Below are 19,060 nucleotides of genomic sequence, written 5' to 3' on the forward strand. Positions count from 1 at the left end.
TTGTGCTCATATATGTATATATGTATAGGTGTTGGTATTTATACAGCACAACCTAGCTGTGGAGCAACGAATCCCTGTACTTGATGGGGGATGCGGAATAATGACTTGAACGTGAACCCCAAGTGAGAATTTGCATCTATTCATTATGCAACTACATTATGTTACATATTTTCAGTATATGCGCCTAGAGATTAAGTGACCTAATCTGATTCACATGATTTTCAGTCATATGCCAAAGCTAGGATTCAAGCCCAGCTCACCAGATTCTAGCGCCTGTTGCTAAAACACTAGATCACATCTAGACCATAATTAAATATTTTTTTTTTTTAAACATACCTATCAAGTTTATGAGAAACAAAATAACGCCCTCAAGAGAAACTTAAGGCTGCTCTGGAAAAAGTAGGAGATAAAAACTTGTGAAAATCTTATAAATAAGAGTGTAGTACTTTTGTAACACCGTTGTTAGTGTGAGATCGTGGCACAATGGCGATACATTCTCTGCCACAGTAGCTGCAATCAAAAGGTGGAGAAAGAAAACAGCCAATGCCCCGTTAAAAACATTGGAGTGTTTGTAAAATTCAACATTCAACCATAGGACCTTCTACCTTAGCCATTACGAGCATTCAAACACAGAACGTAAGTGCCTACATCAACAAGTTGAAAACAATCCCAAACGAATACCATGCAAACCTCAACAGCAACCAGCCTACATGGCAACCGACAATAAACAAGGCTCATAACTAATATCAACCACTCAGGGTAAGAATGTCACCACATTGAAGAGGAGTATATGGGAAGCATAAGTGAAAAAAGTAATCAGCTTCCTGAAACACATCTTCTAAGCACAGCAGTATGGATAGGTCAGTAGGTTGGCCTGTCCCTGTAGAGAACAATGTCTAATCTGTACAACACAGCTTCAATTTATACTGAAGGGATAAATATTCTCTCCATCCATCGGAAAATGGTTAGGTGATATTAACACCACTTCAGAAGCTTGTTTGAGACACGTAAATAGTCCCTGTTATATTTACTTCAGCCTCCTGACACGTGTTTGCCTAATTTTGGGACAATTTTGAAGCTTGACAAGTCAGAATCAGGATGGCTACAAGTGAGGATACTAGCCTGGCATAATCTGCTCCGTGTCCAACAATAGGAACGTAAACCCAAAAGGGGCACTGCAGGACATCGCGGCCACTAAGAAACAGATGCAGGAATCCCACAGGGGACAATATGTGACTGCTCACCTCGAGGTAAGGGCGAGGTTTGAAGAGAAGCTTACTACTGAAATGTTTCGCCTGTGTAGAGCACATGCATAGATGCGGTGCTTATAGATGTTCTAAGGGAAACTCCACACCTGGGGGAACTACCTTTGTGATACTATCCGACCCCAAAATTGAGTGAGCGAGTCCTGCCAATCCTCATAAGTAGCACAAAATCTATAGACAATTTAAGTGCTTACTCATTATGACTGTCTATAAACATTTCCCAAGAGGAGTGCTTATGAGGTGCACTACAATATAGGTCCCAACACCCATGGTCAGTTTGCGGACACTCAACTCGTTTTTAGGTCTCGCCTGACCCAGCGCATGCGCTGGTCTGGCGAGACATTTTGTGAGGGCTCCAAAAAGTGCTACCAGGCCAGCCTAGAGCTACAGTAAATGTGCGCGGGTGCGCGCGCCGCGCTTTACCGCGATTACTTTCACTTTCGGCCGCTTTGATGTTTGATCGCGATCGCGATCACTCTTTGATGTTCTCCGTGAGGCTTCAATAAAGTGCAGCAGTTAAAACAAGCATTGGCATAGCCAATAGGTCTAGCTTTTGGGACCTTATAAGTGTTTAGTTATGCAACTGTTGCATGGCTAAACACTTATAAGGTCCCAAAGGCGAGACCTATTGGCTATGCCAATGCTTGTTTTGTTTGAGGTGTTTACTCCAAGGTCCCAGAACATACGGAGTGTGCTATACTGGACTGGTGCAAGGATCATGCTTAGCCCCATTCATAAGTGCTGGAAAGCTATAACAAAATACCACAGATTAGGGTTTTCAAATGTATACTATTTTAATGATTACTAGCACCCGCTTGAAAGTTGTATGCTACATGCTAATCTTTAATAAGTCTGCCATTAATTGTACCCAGCCGACTCAAGTTAACGATTTTGGAGTTCCATATCCCATTTTACTGGCCGTGCATTTTCACTAAAGCTAGCCAAGTTGAGAAGATGCAACCCTTATCACGTTTTCAAGTCGTCCATGTGCTGCTCAATGCCTGACTAAATATTCATGAGATATTCTCATGATAGAAAAACTATATGATTTGGAAATTTGTTCCCATATGTGCCAAAGTCTTCCAAAGAATTCCAGAATGTGTATTTGCATTGCAGCTGGCCACCCCTAAATATCACAGGGTATAATGCTAGAATGCTTCCAAGCTTTGTTTTAGCATAATTTGTAGCCATTTTTCTTGGATCTTGCTTTGTGATCAAAACATATAGTTTGGGTCTTACATGCACTCTTGCACTCGCAATTTCCTGTGTGCTTTTGTAAAGCAAAAGGGCCACCAAGACCCTAAGTGTCGTGCAGCAAGAGCAGTAGCTGTAAGTGGGTCAATAGCTCCATGCACTGCAGCTCATAAGACGTGAAGACACAGTATATGCCCACTAGAGAATCCTTTATAGCCACATGGGAGGAGAGCGGGCAGACATCATGACAACCAACAGGGCAAGGAAAGAAAAATAGAAATCAACACAAGGTACGTAAGGGAACTGAAAATGACAGCCGACTCGATTTAGATTAAAGCAGAGTGGTCAATAGCCCAAGAGGAAGTCACTTACTTGGTCTAGGGAGACATGCCGGAATTTAAACGGCAATAGTCTAGTGCTATGGATAAAAGCATTTTAATATGGCATTACTCTGGCAACAATTCATATTTCTATCCCAATGCAGAAATCAAGATGACAATGCAGCATACTTTATGCAAACAGTAACCCCACTATGCTTGCATGAGTGTGCTGTATGGTATGAGTGATTGAAAATAAACACTGGGGCAATTTTGTTTGTGTTTCCTGATGAAAGACATGGACCCAAGTGGCCTCTAGGTCATGGGCTGAAACAATTATATTCCTACCCTCATATAAAAATTATTTTAACCATACCCAAAGAACCGTTAACAAAGGGATACCTTGGTTGTTTGAGGTATTTTTATATGTTCAAGAAATATTCAAACTGCTCCCCAGAATCCATCAAGCCCATCCTGGTGTTTAGGGGCCAGGATGAGACCCTATGAAGAAGCATATCACTACTAGAGTGGGTGAGGGTCTAACAAATAAATATTAATTTCTTTTGTTCTTTGCCAGCAGGCTGCCTGAATAGAGGCGGAAGATTTTCCTCATAGCAGATAAGTTTGGCATGGAATACTTTTTTGTGCAGTGTTAGTTTGACAAGGGAGAGAGTAGCCCATTTACTCTATATTGAAAAGTCTCTCTTCCCTTCCGGATGAGGGATCATGCGATATCCTCATTCAGCGTTGTGTGTGATATTATATCTAGAAATAAACACGCAAGGGACATCATTTCACCTTTAACAACTGGCGTTGGACATGCTATTTTTCGAAGTTATATTATCGTGCAGAAGACAAGATGGGACTTTTCAGGGTGGACAAATTACAGGTTTTGTATAGCAGATTTTCCATCCCTTGAGTGCTGCAAAAAAAAAATTCCGGTGGCCACTTCAACTGCAGGCGGCACAGATGTCCTTGTGACCAAGTAATCTACAACAATCGTCACTTGCTAGCTCCTGTCCTCTTTTTGCTATGACAATGACCATTCATTAGTGGCCCCTGCAGACTACCAAATCACATCCTGGCTCCAGGAGCCTGGCGGCTTGCCTTATTCTAGCAGAGGTCGCATCAGCATTCATAAATGTGTACAGGCTCCAAGTCGAACAGCGGGTACTGTTCTGAAATCAGAAAGCACGGGACAACGAGATTACCAATTTTCCACAACACAAATTCACAACATACACAGTGTCCAAACAGATGGCACTGGCAACAATACCCAGTGCCAATCAAGTACATGTGGGCTCATTTCCTATTATGCCTACTTACTACCAGATTTCGAAACAATATTTTGATGGATGCCTCTCCAGGTTAAGCCTCCATTTCCTGTTCCAGTTTTACACGTTCATTTAATAAAGTAAACTGTGGTACTGGGGTAAAGAAGCGAATGTTATTAGAAAGAGGAAATGTGCTTGGCCATGAGTCAACGCACACGTTTACGTGCTTCTTGTGACCTGTGAAACCGGAAGTGTACTGCAAGCGCTGCGCTAGGAACATTTACCATGTGAGTTCGTAAAATAGATAGTGGTTCCTAGGGAGGAAAAGTTTCAAAAGCTCATGTACACTTGTGAATACATGCTGGGAATGTGGATATCGTCTTGAAAAGCATTTTGAAAACCCCCATTTTCAGGTTGGCAGTCACCCCCACGTAGTGTCCTTCAAATTTGCAGTTTTTGCAACAATTCCACAGTGTAGGAGAAAAAAAACTTCTCCCACCTCTACAAAACAGTTCATCCATTGTGCTGCAACTAGATGGAAAACGGCATAGCTGTTCTGATGTTTGCTCTATAAGCAATGACATATGGGTCTTCGTTAAGAGTGGCCCTGTAATTCCAAGAGGGCTGGTAAAAGCAGGTACTGGACCCATTGGAATAAAGTGATCATAGAACTCTGTGGCTTTACTGCCTTCCACCCACAAACTCCACCTGCTCAAAGTAGGTTGAGTCTGCAGCACTAACAGGAGCCTGGGGTATGAGGAACACCCCGAGGAATGAGGACCGAAATTACTGATCTCTGATGATTCCTCATTTATCAGCACACCCTCCGAAGCACACATGTATACCCAGTAACTTTGACCCAACCCCCACCTCGGAGTTACAAAAGCCCCTGTAAGGGTAGCTCTGGGGAGGCAGCTTAGTAGAAGGGATCCGGGGCGGTACAACTGTCACTTTTTGTATGATGGCAGAAGGTACCCCTCCCTTCGACTCAGGTTACCAGCCTATCTCAGTAAGACTCATAATGAGGTACCTATTGCTAAATATGTCATCCTTCAAAGGGAAGTAGATCATGCCCGACTGCTGCATTCCAAAAGCATCTTTCACCGCCCATCACTTTACCTATCAAAACTATATAGACCACCTTTCACTTTAATTACACATTTCAATACAGTAGCACTCAGTAGTTGTTAGAGGTATATACGCTGGTTTTGTAAGGCCTATGATGTTACCAATAATCTGCCATATACCAGCAGTTGGCAACATGACCCCGGAAGTGATTTGGAGGAAGAGAGTGTAACAAAGTGCAACCCCTTATATTGCTCGCAAGGCAGAATACATCCATTTTTCTAGGACCTTTTCTCGGTGAAGCCAGGATCGACCCTCAGCCTGTAAGATTTATTTTGTAGAGGTTTTCCACAGCTCAGGAACTGTTTCTAACTGAATGTTCTCGTCTATATCAATCTTTCAGTAACACAGATAAGAAATGGAGACGGCTATCCCAAACCGGTAACCGCGGAGGCATTTCCTAAAAACCGAGTGGACACCCCGAGTCACATGTTGGACACCGTAATTAATGTGCAGCAGAAAGGAATGTGTTTTTGCGGGACAGTGGAGGTAAAAGGGTCACGTTCATTGGCAGAACAATGACTGTCAGCAATTTGCCGAGGCTGCGACTAGGGTTGCAATGAGCACTGCTTTCTACGACAGCGGCTCCTTATTGCTGAAAATATGACTCTTCGCCTGCATTGATTTGATAACAGAGCACGTAATTTCATTCACTGGGCTCAAAGAGGTGTTTCAACATGGATTGAAATGTTCACGTTCAAAGCCTCGTCTGGGTTAGTAAGCGATATATACATGCAATTAAAGTACACATTCAAAGGTTAGCGTGTTTCAAAATACCAATAACAACAGATTAAAACCAACTTTAAGAAATAGAAAAGAACGTTATCCTCTCTATTCGAGCCTGTGCACTCTGTAGCCATTTTAGTACGCCCCTTGCTGCTCAGAAATGCCCTCTGCGCCTCGGTGCTGCTCTGCAGGGGTGGACCGGGGTAGTCCCTCGTCTGCTCTCTATGGGCCTCACGCAGGAAGCGCGTCCCTCATCATCTCTTTATGGGCCTCAGGTGCACGGATAGAGGAAGGAGTCAGACTGACCTGAGCTGTCCATGGTGCTGATGATGCTGCTGGTCTCCTCCGTCTGCTGCTGCAGCTGCCTGGCCGGGCTCCTCGCCGCCGCCGCCGCTGGTGCTCCGGGTGGAGCCGCCCCCGCAGCCCCGCTCACTGCCTGCCGGAAGCCGCCTCCCGGCCTCTGCTCCTTGCCGCCCGAGTCACCGTCCACCAGCTGCAAAGATTCATACCCGTCATTGTTATTCTTTTTGCGGTAGCCACCAAGGAGGCTCATGGGGCAGGCAGGTGACCGGAGAGGGGGCTCCGGTCACAGGGGAGGCCTGCGAGCGCGCGGCGGCTGGCCCTGGCACGCCTCGCTCTGCTCTCTAGGCTGCCTGGCAGGGACACCGCGGCGCTTCCATTGCTCTAGGGCACAGCGCTCAGGCGCCAGGAGGGTGGGCTGCAGGAAGGGGGATGCTTCCAGTTCCTGCCAGGGGAGCTCTCCCACCCCTCTCGTGGCTCCGCCCCTCTCCCCGGAAGCCATAGGCGTCTTTGTCTCGCCTGCCTTTTAACTTCCCATTTACACACTGATGATGTAGGGTACCGTCTTTTTACCCTGCATTGTTACGAGTTTAAATCAGTCTCCGTCCTCCCTTACAAGGTACCCGCTTCTGACATATAGCTGAAAATATTGTGAGACTGCACCAGCATGCGAACATTTCTATCCGACAAAGACAGTATATAATTGTCATGCCCTGAGACAGGGGCCTACATTTCAGCCGGCCGGCAAAATTATAAATAATAATAACAGGTTTAAGCACCAGTTAAAGTATATAGAAAAAGAAAGGGAACTGTGTGGATTGAGAAGGGGGTCACAGATAAAGCTAAAAAGAACTAAATATTGTCTAAATATATTGGTGCTGTACCACCTTCAGGTAACTCCATTTAAAATAATGCAGTCACTCTAAATGAAAAATGTATGCAAATCTAATACATTGGAAATACATTATTTTACGTTATGAAATCTCAGTTAGGTAATATGATCATTCCTCATGTATGTGTGTGTATCCAGAGAGCCACAGAATTGAATCCTAGTTGGTGCAGTGGGTAATAGTGAGGTGTGTGTATCTATAGTGCTAGGAGGGCCCAGCCTGAGACAGAAAACACTTTGAATATGTGAGTCATTACTTAAGATTGTATTATACACAATATATGATAGGCTCTCGCAAAATGTGCAAAAAGGGGAGGGCTTTATTTATAGAATGGTGGACGGGTTACTCCTTCAGGGCATCAAGGATATCCAGCCGACTGTATTATTAGTGCCATAAGCTGTAATACACTTGTAATACAGTGGATGTGGACAAGCCATGTTTGTGACAGAATATCCCATCCACAAACCTCTAAATATGGCACTTAGAGTTGAAGATAAAAACAAATGCTTTCAAAATATATAGTTTAGTAATAGACAATCAGAATGTACCTAGGCCTAACATTTTGTATGAGTGTCCATTAAGAGGACACTCTCCTGAAGTCTGCTGGTAACACATTCTTACATTACCTCTTAAAAAGAATACATCTTTGTCACCATCAATTAAAGCTTATAGTGACTCTCAAGCAGCATTTGCATTTGATGAGTAAACCATTGCACTCATGATCATTTCTTTCAGGTAGCAGGCACCATTGCACCCTTCTTTAGCTCTCTGTCCCTCCCTCTCCTTCTCAATATTGGCGATCCTTGCCCGTCCCTTTCAGCGGAAGGCGCATCTAGGTTAGCATTAACGGTTTAGAGATGGCTCTCTTTTAACAAAAGTATATGAACTGTTTTTGTAAAATTAAAAAAAGTATGGCAAGTTGTTCCCCATAGACTCCGCACACTTTGGCCTCTAGATTTTGGATTTAACAAATTCAGATGCATTGGACTGTGAGGAAACCAATACAGAATGGCAGTCTGTCTGGATGTGTGCCAAAACTGAAATAAATATAGAGGCAACTTTATCTGTAATACCAGTCATTCCACTAGTGCTATGACTTCGGTCTTAAGAATGTATTCAGCAAATCTACTGAGTTGTGTCATGCAGGTATTAATGATATTAGGGTGCAGTATTCAGTCCGCATTGCATAACAAGGTTACAATGGGGGCTATTGAATTGGTATTACACAGGATTCTAGAAATGTATCTTACTGATCTCATGGTATAGTAAAAAAATAATTCAGTTATGTATCAATATTACAATACGCTGATAAGCTCGGTTATGGGTTTATTTCTAGTCCTACTTTCTCTCATTACAGTAGTTATAAATGAGGTAAGTTTTCAGGGTCTAGACAGGAAATATCATGATCCAAGGGACCTAGAAAATTCCTAAAAAGGAAAAAACGTTGGGGCTGACATGCCATCAACACCCCCTCTGCGCTTCTGCTTCCCTCTACCATCTAGGTCAGCGATTGCACTCATGGCTGCCTACTGGAGATGCAAAGGCTGCCCTCATACCACTCTTCTTTCTGAGCTGAATTTTGCCCTTCTATATGCCTCCATGAGATTCAAAATGGACAGGTGAGTGGCATCCCTAAAGGGAAGTCATCCTAAAGAAACGGTATAACGGAATAAACTCTCAATCTGGCTGCAACCCTTTAGTGGAACTGTGACCCTGAAGAATTGAAAATGTTGTTAGAAACCCAGCAGATAAGGGCGGAAGGATAGTGATCCAAAATATCAAAGACGATGATCAGAAAATTCTAACCCAGCTTCCGAATCCAGAGCAGTAAACAAAATCATCTACAGACCTCCAAAATGATATATACAAATCCATACATCATTTGATAAACAGTGGGCTTAATGAAGGATGGTTAAGGGCCAATGAGTTTACAGTGGAGAGGTGTGGTGCAGCGGCCAGGGCAGCTGACTTCGGAGCACAGGGCTCACGGTTCGATCGCCGGTAGCAGATCAGCTCAGCACCATGTGACTCTGGGCAATAGCTCACTTAATTTCCACGAGGGCCCCCAGCGCCTTGATATCCGTAAGGGTGAGTAGTTTGCGCTTTACAAATACCGGATTTATGTATTTATTTAGTCATTTATTTACATATCTTAACAAACTTTACTTTTGCGTCCCAGCATTTTACGCTCTGCCTAAAATTCATGAGTAGTACCAAACCTCCTGATAGACCCGTTGTGGCTAGATGCGACTCATTCTTTAAACCCTTAACAGAGTATATTTATTTTGTTATGCGACCGTATGTTCATAAGACACTTTCATTTATTAAAGACAGTTTGGCTCTTATCAATGAAGTACAAGGTTGTTTATTTGACAATTGTATTGACCTACTGGTAACCATGAATATTGAAAACTTGCATACTAACATTCCACAATATCTATATAACGCAAAGTGCATCCTGACCGTGGTGTTTGGTGCAGAAATATGGGACTATAAACCCTGTCGCCCAATGCAAACTGCCGAAAATACATATTTCTTGAGGTTATTACGAATTCCCCAGAGTGTCCCAGAGGAAATTGTGCATGAAGAGATGGGAGCAGATTTTATTTCTGATTTTATTGAACTCTGCCCAATACTTCTGTGGTTCACTATATAGCTTAAGAGGAAGCTAGAATTTAATAGAAAGACAGTGATCGACTGTATGAATATGGATCTGAGCCACTGCATACCATGGCTAAGCTATGTCAAAACAATTCTAGGGGTGCTGGCAAACCTCAGCTGTTCAGCACCCCAGAGTTGATTTGTAAATCAGACACAGCCTGGGTCAAAGAGACCTTTAGGCTACCCACAAGAGAGGCAAGGCTGCAAGCGCCCCAACATAAAAACAGTTACAAGCACTTTATGATGGTGAAATCCACTAATACAATGGAAATGTATTTAACTCTGGATATGTCAGCCCAGCACAGAAGACTGTTAACGTACATTCGATTAAACTTGTTTCCGCAGTTGCTGATGGGGTGGCATAAACCATCAGATCGCCTTTTTTGCACATGTGAGGACTACTCTATTAGACACTTTACACGTTTTTTATTTGTGTTAACTGGTCAGCTTTAAGACAAAAGTATGTTCGCCCTCTCTTTGTGCCTTTGAATTTTAATCAAGTGAGGCCAGTCTTATTGTACCTGTAATTATTAGACTCACCTAAAGTCTGCTACTTTTTACCCCAGTTTCTGGCAGTGGAGTATTTTGCCAATTTATGATAATATTGCTAATTCTTTGTTATAGTGTTATTTTAATAATACATTTTCTTAATACTGTGCTCTCCAACATTGCATACACAAATTGTATAAAGATATTGATGATGATGATTAGATTAATGGTTTTAGGTGGCCCCATCATTTTTTACCAATATAGCAGACCCTAAAAGTGAGGTTTTTGAATGTTCGTTTTTATTAGGATGAGACCTTACACTGTTTAATCACAACCATTTCTCCCTTATTATTAGATGTCTCTCTATTTTTTGCCTTTACATTTTCAATAGGCTGGACACGTAGTACTGTATTTGTAATTTTTAGATAATTGTAATGTATGCTGCTATTCATCTGGATTTCTATCAGGGGTGTTTTATGATTATATATGAATTTGTAGCTTCTGGATAGCTCATGTATTCACTGAAGATTGTTAACTGTTTTAATTGTTTGTACTGGGATTTTATGATTGCTATTGGAAATCGGATAAAGAAAATTTGATGGTTGGTTGAGTTTTCCACAAAGAAAAGCTTTATCCATCATTAAAAAAAACCTCTGAACACATGCATCAGACCCCATCAGGTGCCGACTTAATTTTAGCTTGTGTTGACATAGCAATAAGGAGGAACTACTGTATATATAAAGTTCCTTCTTTGAACAAGTAAAGGGTGTAGCTATGGAAACAGTTTTTGCTCCAGACATAGCTAGACTCTATGTAGCAGATTATGAAGACAATTATATTTATAACACTAGCAATCCATACATGCAGAGTGTATGGAAATGGTTATACTATGTTGATGATGTGCTATAAATCTGGTGATGACCTGCATTAGCCCTTGATAATTTCCATATATGGCTCAACACACAAAACACTATTTTGAAATGTGCCCTTTATTTTCTAATTCCATGATTAATTATCTTGACCTCAAAATCTATGACACATTTGTCTTTCTAGACACAAGACTGTATACAAAACGTTCATCTCTTAACACCGTGTTGAAATATGACAGCCACCATTCTCACAATTTACATGAAAGCTTGCCATTCGGCCAATTTTTAAGATTCCGTAGCATATGCATGAAAAGAGAGGATTATTTCAGAGAAGCTAACATTTTAAAAAACAAACTAGTTGCAATAGGGTGTCCAAACAAATTAACAAAACAGTCTCTTAAAAGAACTTGGTATTACAATCAAGAATGTCTATTAGTAGTAAAAAATAAAACAAACATCTGATCTCACTGTGTCACTACATGTATGACAGAGTCCCCAAAATTTAAAAGAATGATCCTTAAAAACTGGGCACCTAATATAGAGTGCATTGTTCAGAACTCACAAACCTCTCTTCGGCTTGTCTTGTCAAAGTCTACAAAGAAGCCACAAAATCAACTATCATCACTATGTGGGGTTTACAACTGTGATTGGTCATTACAGATCTGGCAATTGTATTGTCTGCAACACGACTTCAAATACTAAATCATGTACTGTTAATGGCAGGAGTTGGGAACTAAGGCACATGTCCATTTTTGCAACCAGAAATGTAGTGTTCTCACCACATTGGAAAAACAACACAGGAAGTTCGACACAGAATACATCAATAAAGGATCCAATACAATGTGGAAAACTCACCTTTTGTTGAACATTACAAAACATGCAATCATCAATTCAATGAAATGAAATGGTGTGTGCTTAAAGTCATCAAAAGTATTACACGGTAACCTGACATGGATCGCCTTCTGACACTCAGAGAGAACAAATGCATTTGGCAAGTGAACACATACACCAAAGGACTTAATAGCTCAGTAAAGGGGTTTTCACTTGCTGTACTGTAATTATCACTTCAGAACTGTTGCAACAACGCTTATGGTTTATATATGGCTACCCAAAATCGGCTATACTCCTCTCATGTTAATCAGTGTAGTTTTTCCCATACTGGGTATTTATTCTTCAATAATTCTTCTTTTTGTCCTTCCACCACATTTTTCTAATTTGCAAAGATGGCACCCCTCCAATATGATGGCACCAGTTGTTTTGCATTCGATCATTGTTCTGCTCCACTGGGATGCATTCCAAGGATGGTATAACCTTTTTTAATATGTCAAAAGGAATTTTGGTTTCTGATTAGGTTTCTAGATTCAGTTTACCTATATATTTTTACAATATTATTTTGGCAGCATTTCACAGTGCTTTTAATAATTAGAGGTGTACGTACTTGCAACACCGTTAAAAGATGGCTGCCATTTCTACATTTGGTTCCCTTTCACTGCCCATGATTCACTCTGGGTATTCACTGTATAGTCTGGATGTCGTTTGCTTGTGCTTCCTTTCGACCATCACAATTGCAGATAGTGGACTCTGATGCTGTTGCTGCTGTTAGGTGAGTCTATACCACTCAATAATCCTGTTATGCTCATGTTTACATTGTTAGGTGCTCTAGTATGTATTTGTTTGTTTTGTCCATGCCTATGTGTAGGTATGTTTGTTGCTATGACCTGTTCCTGAAGCTGGGGACTGGCCACACAATTAATTTGTGTATTAACTGCAGTATTTCCATGCAAATTCAACACTATGAAATTAGGTATTACTTTACTTCTTGTCCCACACCGATGTGTGTACCTGTGGAAGGTTTGTTTTACATATACTTTTCATACTTCACAAATTTACTGATTCAAAGTACATCGCATTGGACTTGTAGGTATTGGTTACATGGAAGTCTCTATACACTACTTGCTTGCTACCCACAATAACATTCCTTTTAAAAGCATTCAGAGGTGCAAGACCTTTTGAGGCACTATACACTTCACTTGACCAACTTTGTATGATGTGGGATGCAGTGGCAAACACACAGTTTGGACATGGTTTTTCTGTGCATTGATTTTTGAGAACTGTTGAATAAAGGGTTTTTTAATATTTCTTTTTGAGGGGCCATCTAAAGAAATATAGTTCTGAAGATGGCCTTCTGGATTTCCACCATTTAGAGACGTAAACACCAACAATTTACTAGGGGTGCACAGAACTCAAGAGTTTCATTCTGATGAATTCCATGGAGTTACAGAAAAACTCAGCAAGATTACACAGAATTCTGCCAACTGGCAGAAAATATGCAGCTTGCATTGCAATGTAGCACCAATAGTGCGAGCAGCACTAAAAATAAGCATGAACAGCACAATGCCTTGCGCAAGATCCCACGGCCATTTGAGTTGCTTTTTCTGTGAAAATTCTGATTCTCCGCCTTGCCCGCCTTGCCCGACCCGAGCTCGTCGAGTACTCCGAATTTTCACATGAACCTGCTACGGAGGTCAACGATGAGGAGGAGGAGCTAATGGCGGTAAGCAGCGATGCTCAGTGAGCCCTATCTCGGTACCTGGTCGAGATAGAGGGGGCCGCGGTGGCACCTTTACGAGCTCTTCCTCTTCCTCGAATATTAATCCCTCAAACAATTTTGGTAAACCTATTATGAACATTCTGAAATCTGGACAAGCTTCAGCCGTTTTCCAGGCTATTGGCTCAGAGGCTTCCACTTCGGGTTTTCCTATAGCCGAGACACTTAACGCTGCAGTCGAGTGCGGGATGTCTATCCAGTACTGCTCACCCCCCGGAAATTGCTGGTAATGGTCATCCCGTTGTGCACTCACCGCCTGGGAGCACTGAGGACGCAGGTTTACCTTTACTTTATGATTCTATTTTGGACTGTGCTATTGATACTGAACAGCTAGAGTCACAAGGTGTGCTTGGGGGAACGAAAGGTCTTGTTAATCAAGCTCCAACTTCAGCGGGGCCGTCAAAAACACATAAAATTAAAGGTGCAAAAGTTTATGGTGTTGGCGGTAGGGGCGGAAAAGGCCGAGGCCAGGGGAAGTCACATGCAGCCGGTGTTGTCATTGGGGGCAAAGGCTCTTTAAGACCGGTTGTTAATACTTCGAATAAGGACCCTGGAGCAAGCCCACTTCGCAAATGGGTGTCTACAAAAGGCGAGGTGAAGTCCCTGGTCGCACGACTATCTAATATCGGCTTACCTTCTGGTCAGGGTAACTCAATAATAGGCCCGGCAATACGATCTGAGAGACCTAGATCCGCCCCTGCTACCCCTGTAGTGTTACCTACAGTGGTGGGCGAAGGCCAAGCCTCGAAGGTCCAAGCTAAAGTCGGTGAGGATGATGGTGTAATATCTCCTATCTATTCTATAAATTTGGAAAATGTAGAGACTTCTGCAACTCCCATTATTCAAACTCCTTCCGCAGCGACATCTGTCCTATTCACAGATAAAATACGAGAAAGGGAAGATCAAATGAATAGAGTAGGGGAACAGCAGAGTTCCTCAACCTCTCGGACTCCGGGCCTGGCTTCTTCGACATCTGTGTGCTCGGCGGCGGCCGCTGATATAACTGAGAACTGCAGCAACGAAGCCTCGAATTCTAAGGTAGCTCTGCAACCAGAACCTACTCTATCTACAGTACTCTTAGTATTGGCGGCCCAACACGAGGAGACACAGTGTTACTTTCAACAGGCTAGAACGGACAGACAGGAGATTAAATCTGCTCTGGAGGAAGTTGCAACAAAGGTTTCAAATCTTGGTATCGAAGTCTTAGATCTCCAACAGCGGGTTGCCGAAGTCGAGGAGGTTAACACTGCCACCTGTGCCTCGATTAAGGTTCAAGATCAGCTGCTGACGACTATGCAATCCAAGGTCGAGGATTTAGAAAATCGGCAAAGACGTCAGAACCTGAGGGTCTTTGGGGTACCTGAAGGAAGAGAGGGTGCCGATGCTCGGGTATTTATTGTTAATCTCTTTTCTAAGGTATTCTCTGATCTCGCTGATTGGGACATGGACTCGCAAGTTCAAAGAGCGCATCGGCTACCCATAGCAGCTAACTCCTATCGACCCTCAAAATTTCCCGACCAATACTGGTGTGTATAGGGAATTTTCTATTGAGACAAGCTATCTTCTTCAAAGCTCGGCCAATGACTCCAGTACAATATGACTCAATGTCTATTTTTGTTCACTCACATCTATGCAAACAAACCATGGACAGAAGGTGGCAGCTAAGGCAGCTTATAGATCCCTTTAAGGCTGTTGGTGCATCAGTATTCTTACAAGATCCCGCCCGCCTTAAGGTGATCAAAGATGGGCGTTCGCACATTTTCTTTAATGAGCAGGAGGCTAAAACTAGTTTATCCAAATGGCAACAACTATCAAAGAAATGAAAGGGGGGACATGTAATGGCCTTGGTATATTCATGTTTCTTTTTTTGAGATTTAAAATTTTATGAGCTGTGATTTTTGTGGTACCTTCTGGTGGGGCTTTTGCAAGGTATCTTTATTTTGTTCTGCCTATAAGCCAGAAGGGCTGTCGGAAGGGGGGGGGGGGGGGTTTGGGGGTGCACTTCGGTGTAGTGCTGTCTTGTTGACAGCTGGGAAGGGGGTGATTCCGTTCCGTAGGCACAGGGTAGTGGGGGGGTGGGCACAGGTCCAATTGTTTTGGGAATTGTTGGGTTTATCTGCTCAACTGCACCTGTTAAGATGGGTGTTATTGGAGTGGATAGGGTAGGGTTAGGGGGGTGGGGTGGGGGGGGGGGGTAAAAATGAAAAAAGCCAAAAGAGTGTAATAAGCTTACAAAGGATCTTTTTTGCAGGGCAAGATTGGGGATTGGAGGGACTGTGGCTTAGAGCAATAACTGGAAGACAATGTCTAGAATTCGTATAATGTGCTGGAATGTAGCTGGTTTGAACTCTCCTATTAAGCGTCGGTTAGTTTTCTTTGGAACTAAAAGCATATAAACCACAGATTGTCGGACTAACAGAGACTCATTTGGCTTTTAAGGATCGTAACTTTTTTAAGCAAATGGGGTTTGAGTTGATAACATGCACTTCTCAGACTGTTTCTATACGCGGTGTTGCCCTTCTGCAAGCTCGAACCACTAAATTTACGCTACTACGTTCACTTAGCGATAGTAAAGGGCGATGGGTTATTGCTCAACTTTTGGTCTATGGTCACAAACTTACAATCTGTGTGGTTTATGGCCCGAATAATGATTGTCCAGAGGACATCTCTTTTTTAAACTCAGAGTTGCTGGGTTGGGACGGTGAACTTATACTCATGGGAGACTTTAATTGTGTTCTAGATCAGAAATTGGATTCTTCAAATGTCCTGGGTCGGGTTAGAATGTTATCAACTAGGGCAGCGACATATCAAAGCAATATTAAATAAAGACCCTCGAGAAGCTGATATCTATCAACGACTCATAACAGCGAGAGCTAAGATCACCCGCGAGTTAAGGGAGAAAGTTGCTAGTCAGTATCACAAATTTACATTGCGACAGTATGAATATGGAGAGAGGATTGGACGGGTATTAGCCTATCAGCTGGCGGACTCCAGGGCCCATATGCAAATTAAAAGTGTTACTGGGGGGATGGCCTGATATATTACCAACCTCTAGAGATTTTGGAGCAATTTAGGCAATTCTACATAGATCTTTATAGCGATGATACGACTTGTGATCAATCAGGGTTGGCAGCGTATATACAGGAGAGTGGTTTGAATGTATTAAATCCTCTTGCCACCCTATCAATGGATAGGGATGTGGATGGAGCTGAAATCCTGGAAGCAATTAAGGCTCTACCCTCAGGGAAGGCTGTTGGGGGGGGGGGGGGACGCTCTACCTCTGGAGTTCTATAGGATTTTTTTAGGAACTCTGGGCCCGGCCTTTTTGCAGGTGCTGAACGATATATTGAACGGCAGAGATGCTCCCCCGTCTTGTAAACAGACTAATATAATTGTGTTCCTTAAATAGGGGAAGCCCTCAACTGAGAGAGGCTCTTACCGTCCAATCTCACTCATTAATCATGACGCTAAAATCTTTTCTAAAATGTTATCCTCTTGACTCGCCCCATCTATACAGTCAATAGTGTCGGATCAACAGCACGGTTTTGTCCCCGGGCGGGAAACTACAATGCATATTAATACCGCCATTGCTGTATTTGATGCTGCCCAATGTTTGGGTGGCAAAGTAGCGATGCTAATGTTGGATGCGGAGAAGGCGTTCGACCGAGTTACGTGGGGGGCACTCTGGGCTATAATGTTGGCAGTAGGGATCGGTCGTAAGTTTGTCTCGGCTATTCAGAAAATCTATGTGAATTCGCAGGCTGTTATTAGGCTTAATGGACTGACTTCGGATTTATTCTTTATCCAGAGGGGCACCCGGCAGGGGTGTCCCCTTTCTCCCTTGCTTTTTGCAATATATATTGAGCCTTTTATTCGACATTTGTTACGGAATCAGCATATTAGCCCGGTTTTTTATAATCGAGTACACATTAAAGTAAACGCCTATGCGGATGACATAGCTGTCTTCACAACAGACCCGGTTCAAGCGATGGGGGAAGATTGTTCTGGAAGCCCAGCGATTTGGATTAATCGCAGGGTACAAGCTCAGCACTAATAAAACTCAAACAATAACTAATATCGAATGTATCCCTTGTACATCTACTTTGGGCGTTACTCAAAAAGCTACTTATTTAGGAGTCAGTCTTAATAGACACACGGAAGAAATAGTGAAGCTTAATTATGAACCACTATTTAAGAAAGTTGCTACAGACTTGCGCAAGTGGCACCAATTGCCCTTAACTATTTGGGGGCGCTGTAATATTATTAAGATGAATGTCCTTCCTAAATTCTTGTATTTGTTTAGGAGTATTCCCCTGCGGGTTCCATTTTCATTTTTTAAAAGACTGGATTGCATCATAGGCAGCTTTATTTGGGGGTATAAAAGGGCTAGGCGGGCTATCAAATTTCTTAAACTGCCTTACGAAAGGGGGGGTTTCGGATTACCGGATTTTAAACTTTACTTCTGGGCTGCTTTCGCTACGCGTCTACAGAGCCTGATGAAAGGTTTTGGTATGTCTCAAGTGTGGCTTGCATATCAGCTAGTAAGCGGGCCGCAGTATAGGTTTGTACTTTCTAGGATGTCTGACCCGAACTACTTTAAACGTGTTCGTTTTAAGATATTGAGACATGCTACTTGGATTTGGCAGGACTTCATAAAGTTGTATAACATCCCTGATTTATATACAAGTACTTATCTAAGGGGGAACCCTCGTTTGGGGGACCTATTTGGTGATTCGGCTTGGAAGACCTGGCAACGCTGCGGTATACTACAGTTAGGGCAACTGTATGATCAGGACGGATTTAGATCATTTTCTTCCCTCAGAGATGAATTTAGGGTTCCGAACCACTCTTTCTTTAAATTTTTGCAAATTAGAGACTTTTTTATTAACGGGGAAGGTTTAGTGACTGTTAATACGCTGGGGGAATCTGCAAGCTCATTTTTACAACTTCGGGGCAGGGGCTGTATAGGAAAAATCTCCAAATATCTAATTATGGGTGTAGCTGATGACGATGTTCAGGCTGTAGAAAAACTAAATCGTTATTTTGGAATTAGTATTACTACAGTAGATCTGCATAGGCCACTTTTGACTATTAATACTTCTGTTACTTCTATTAATTTAAAACTTCAGCAACACCGTATGGTATTTCTTTTGTACTACACGCCTGAAGTTATGTCTAAATGGGCTACGCCTAATGTGATACCTAAAACCCACTGCCCCAAATGTTTACTTTCTGCTGCGGACATCAGACATATGTTTATTACGTGTCCAGCACTCTCTGCTTTTTGGTCATCGATCGCAAATGAGTTATGCTACCTGTCACGAATTAACATTATTATTTTT

General features: G+C 42.5%; 1 protein-coding gene across 8 annotated transcripts in view; it reads right to left on the reverse strand.

Annotated features, from left to right (window-relative positions):
• Window positions 1–19,060, reverse strand: part of DNAJC6 (DnaJ heat shock protein family (Hsp40) member C6) — a 416,470-nt gene that overhangs the window by 260,241 nt on the left and 137,169 nt on the right. For 3 of the 8 annotated variants that reach the window (XM_085602364.1, XM_085602361.1, XM_085602362.1), the window contains exon 1: window positions 6,208–6,662. The exons of 1 other annotated variant lie outside the window; for it this stretch is intronic. In XM_085602364.1, coding sequence (XP_085458490.1) covers window positions 6,208–6,454 — 247 coding nt within the window. In that variant the 5' untranslated portion in view covers window positions 6,455–6,662. Of the gene's footprint in view, window positions 1–6,207; window positions 6,664–19,060 lie in introns of those variants that run through there. 4 more of the 8 variants (XM_085602367.1, XM_085602368.1, XM_085602363.1 and 1 more) reach the window with 3 other exon arrangements.

This window comes from Triturus cristatus, chromosome 4_2 (genome assembly GCF_964204655.1).
Source record: "Triturus cristatus chromosome 4_2, aTriCri1.1, whole genome shotgun sequence".
Classification (NCBI taxonomy): domain Eukaryota; kingdom Metazoa; phylum Chordata; class Amphibia; order Caudata; family Salamandridae; genus Triturus; species Triturus cristatus.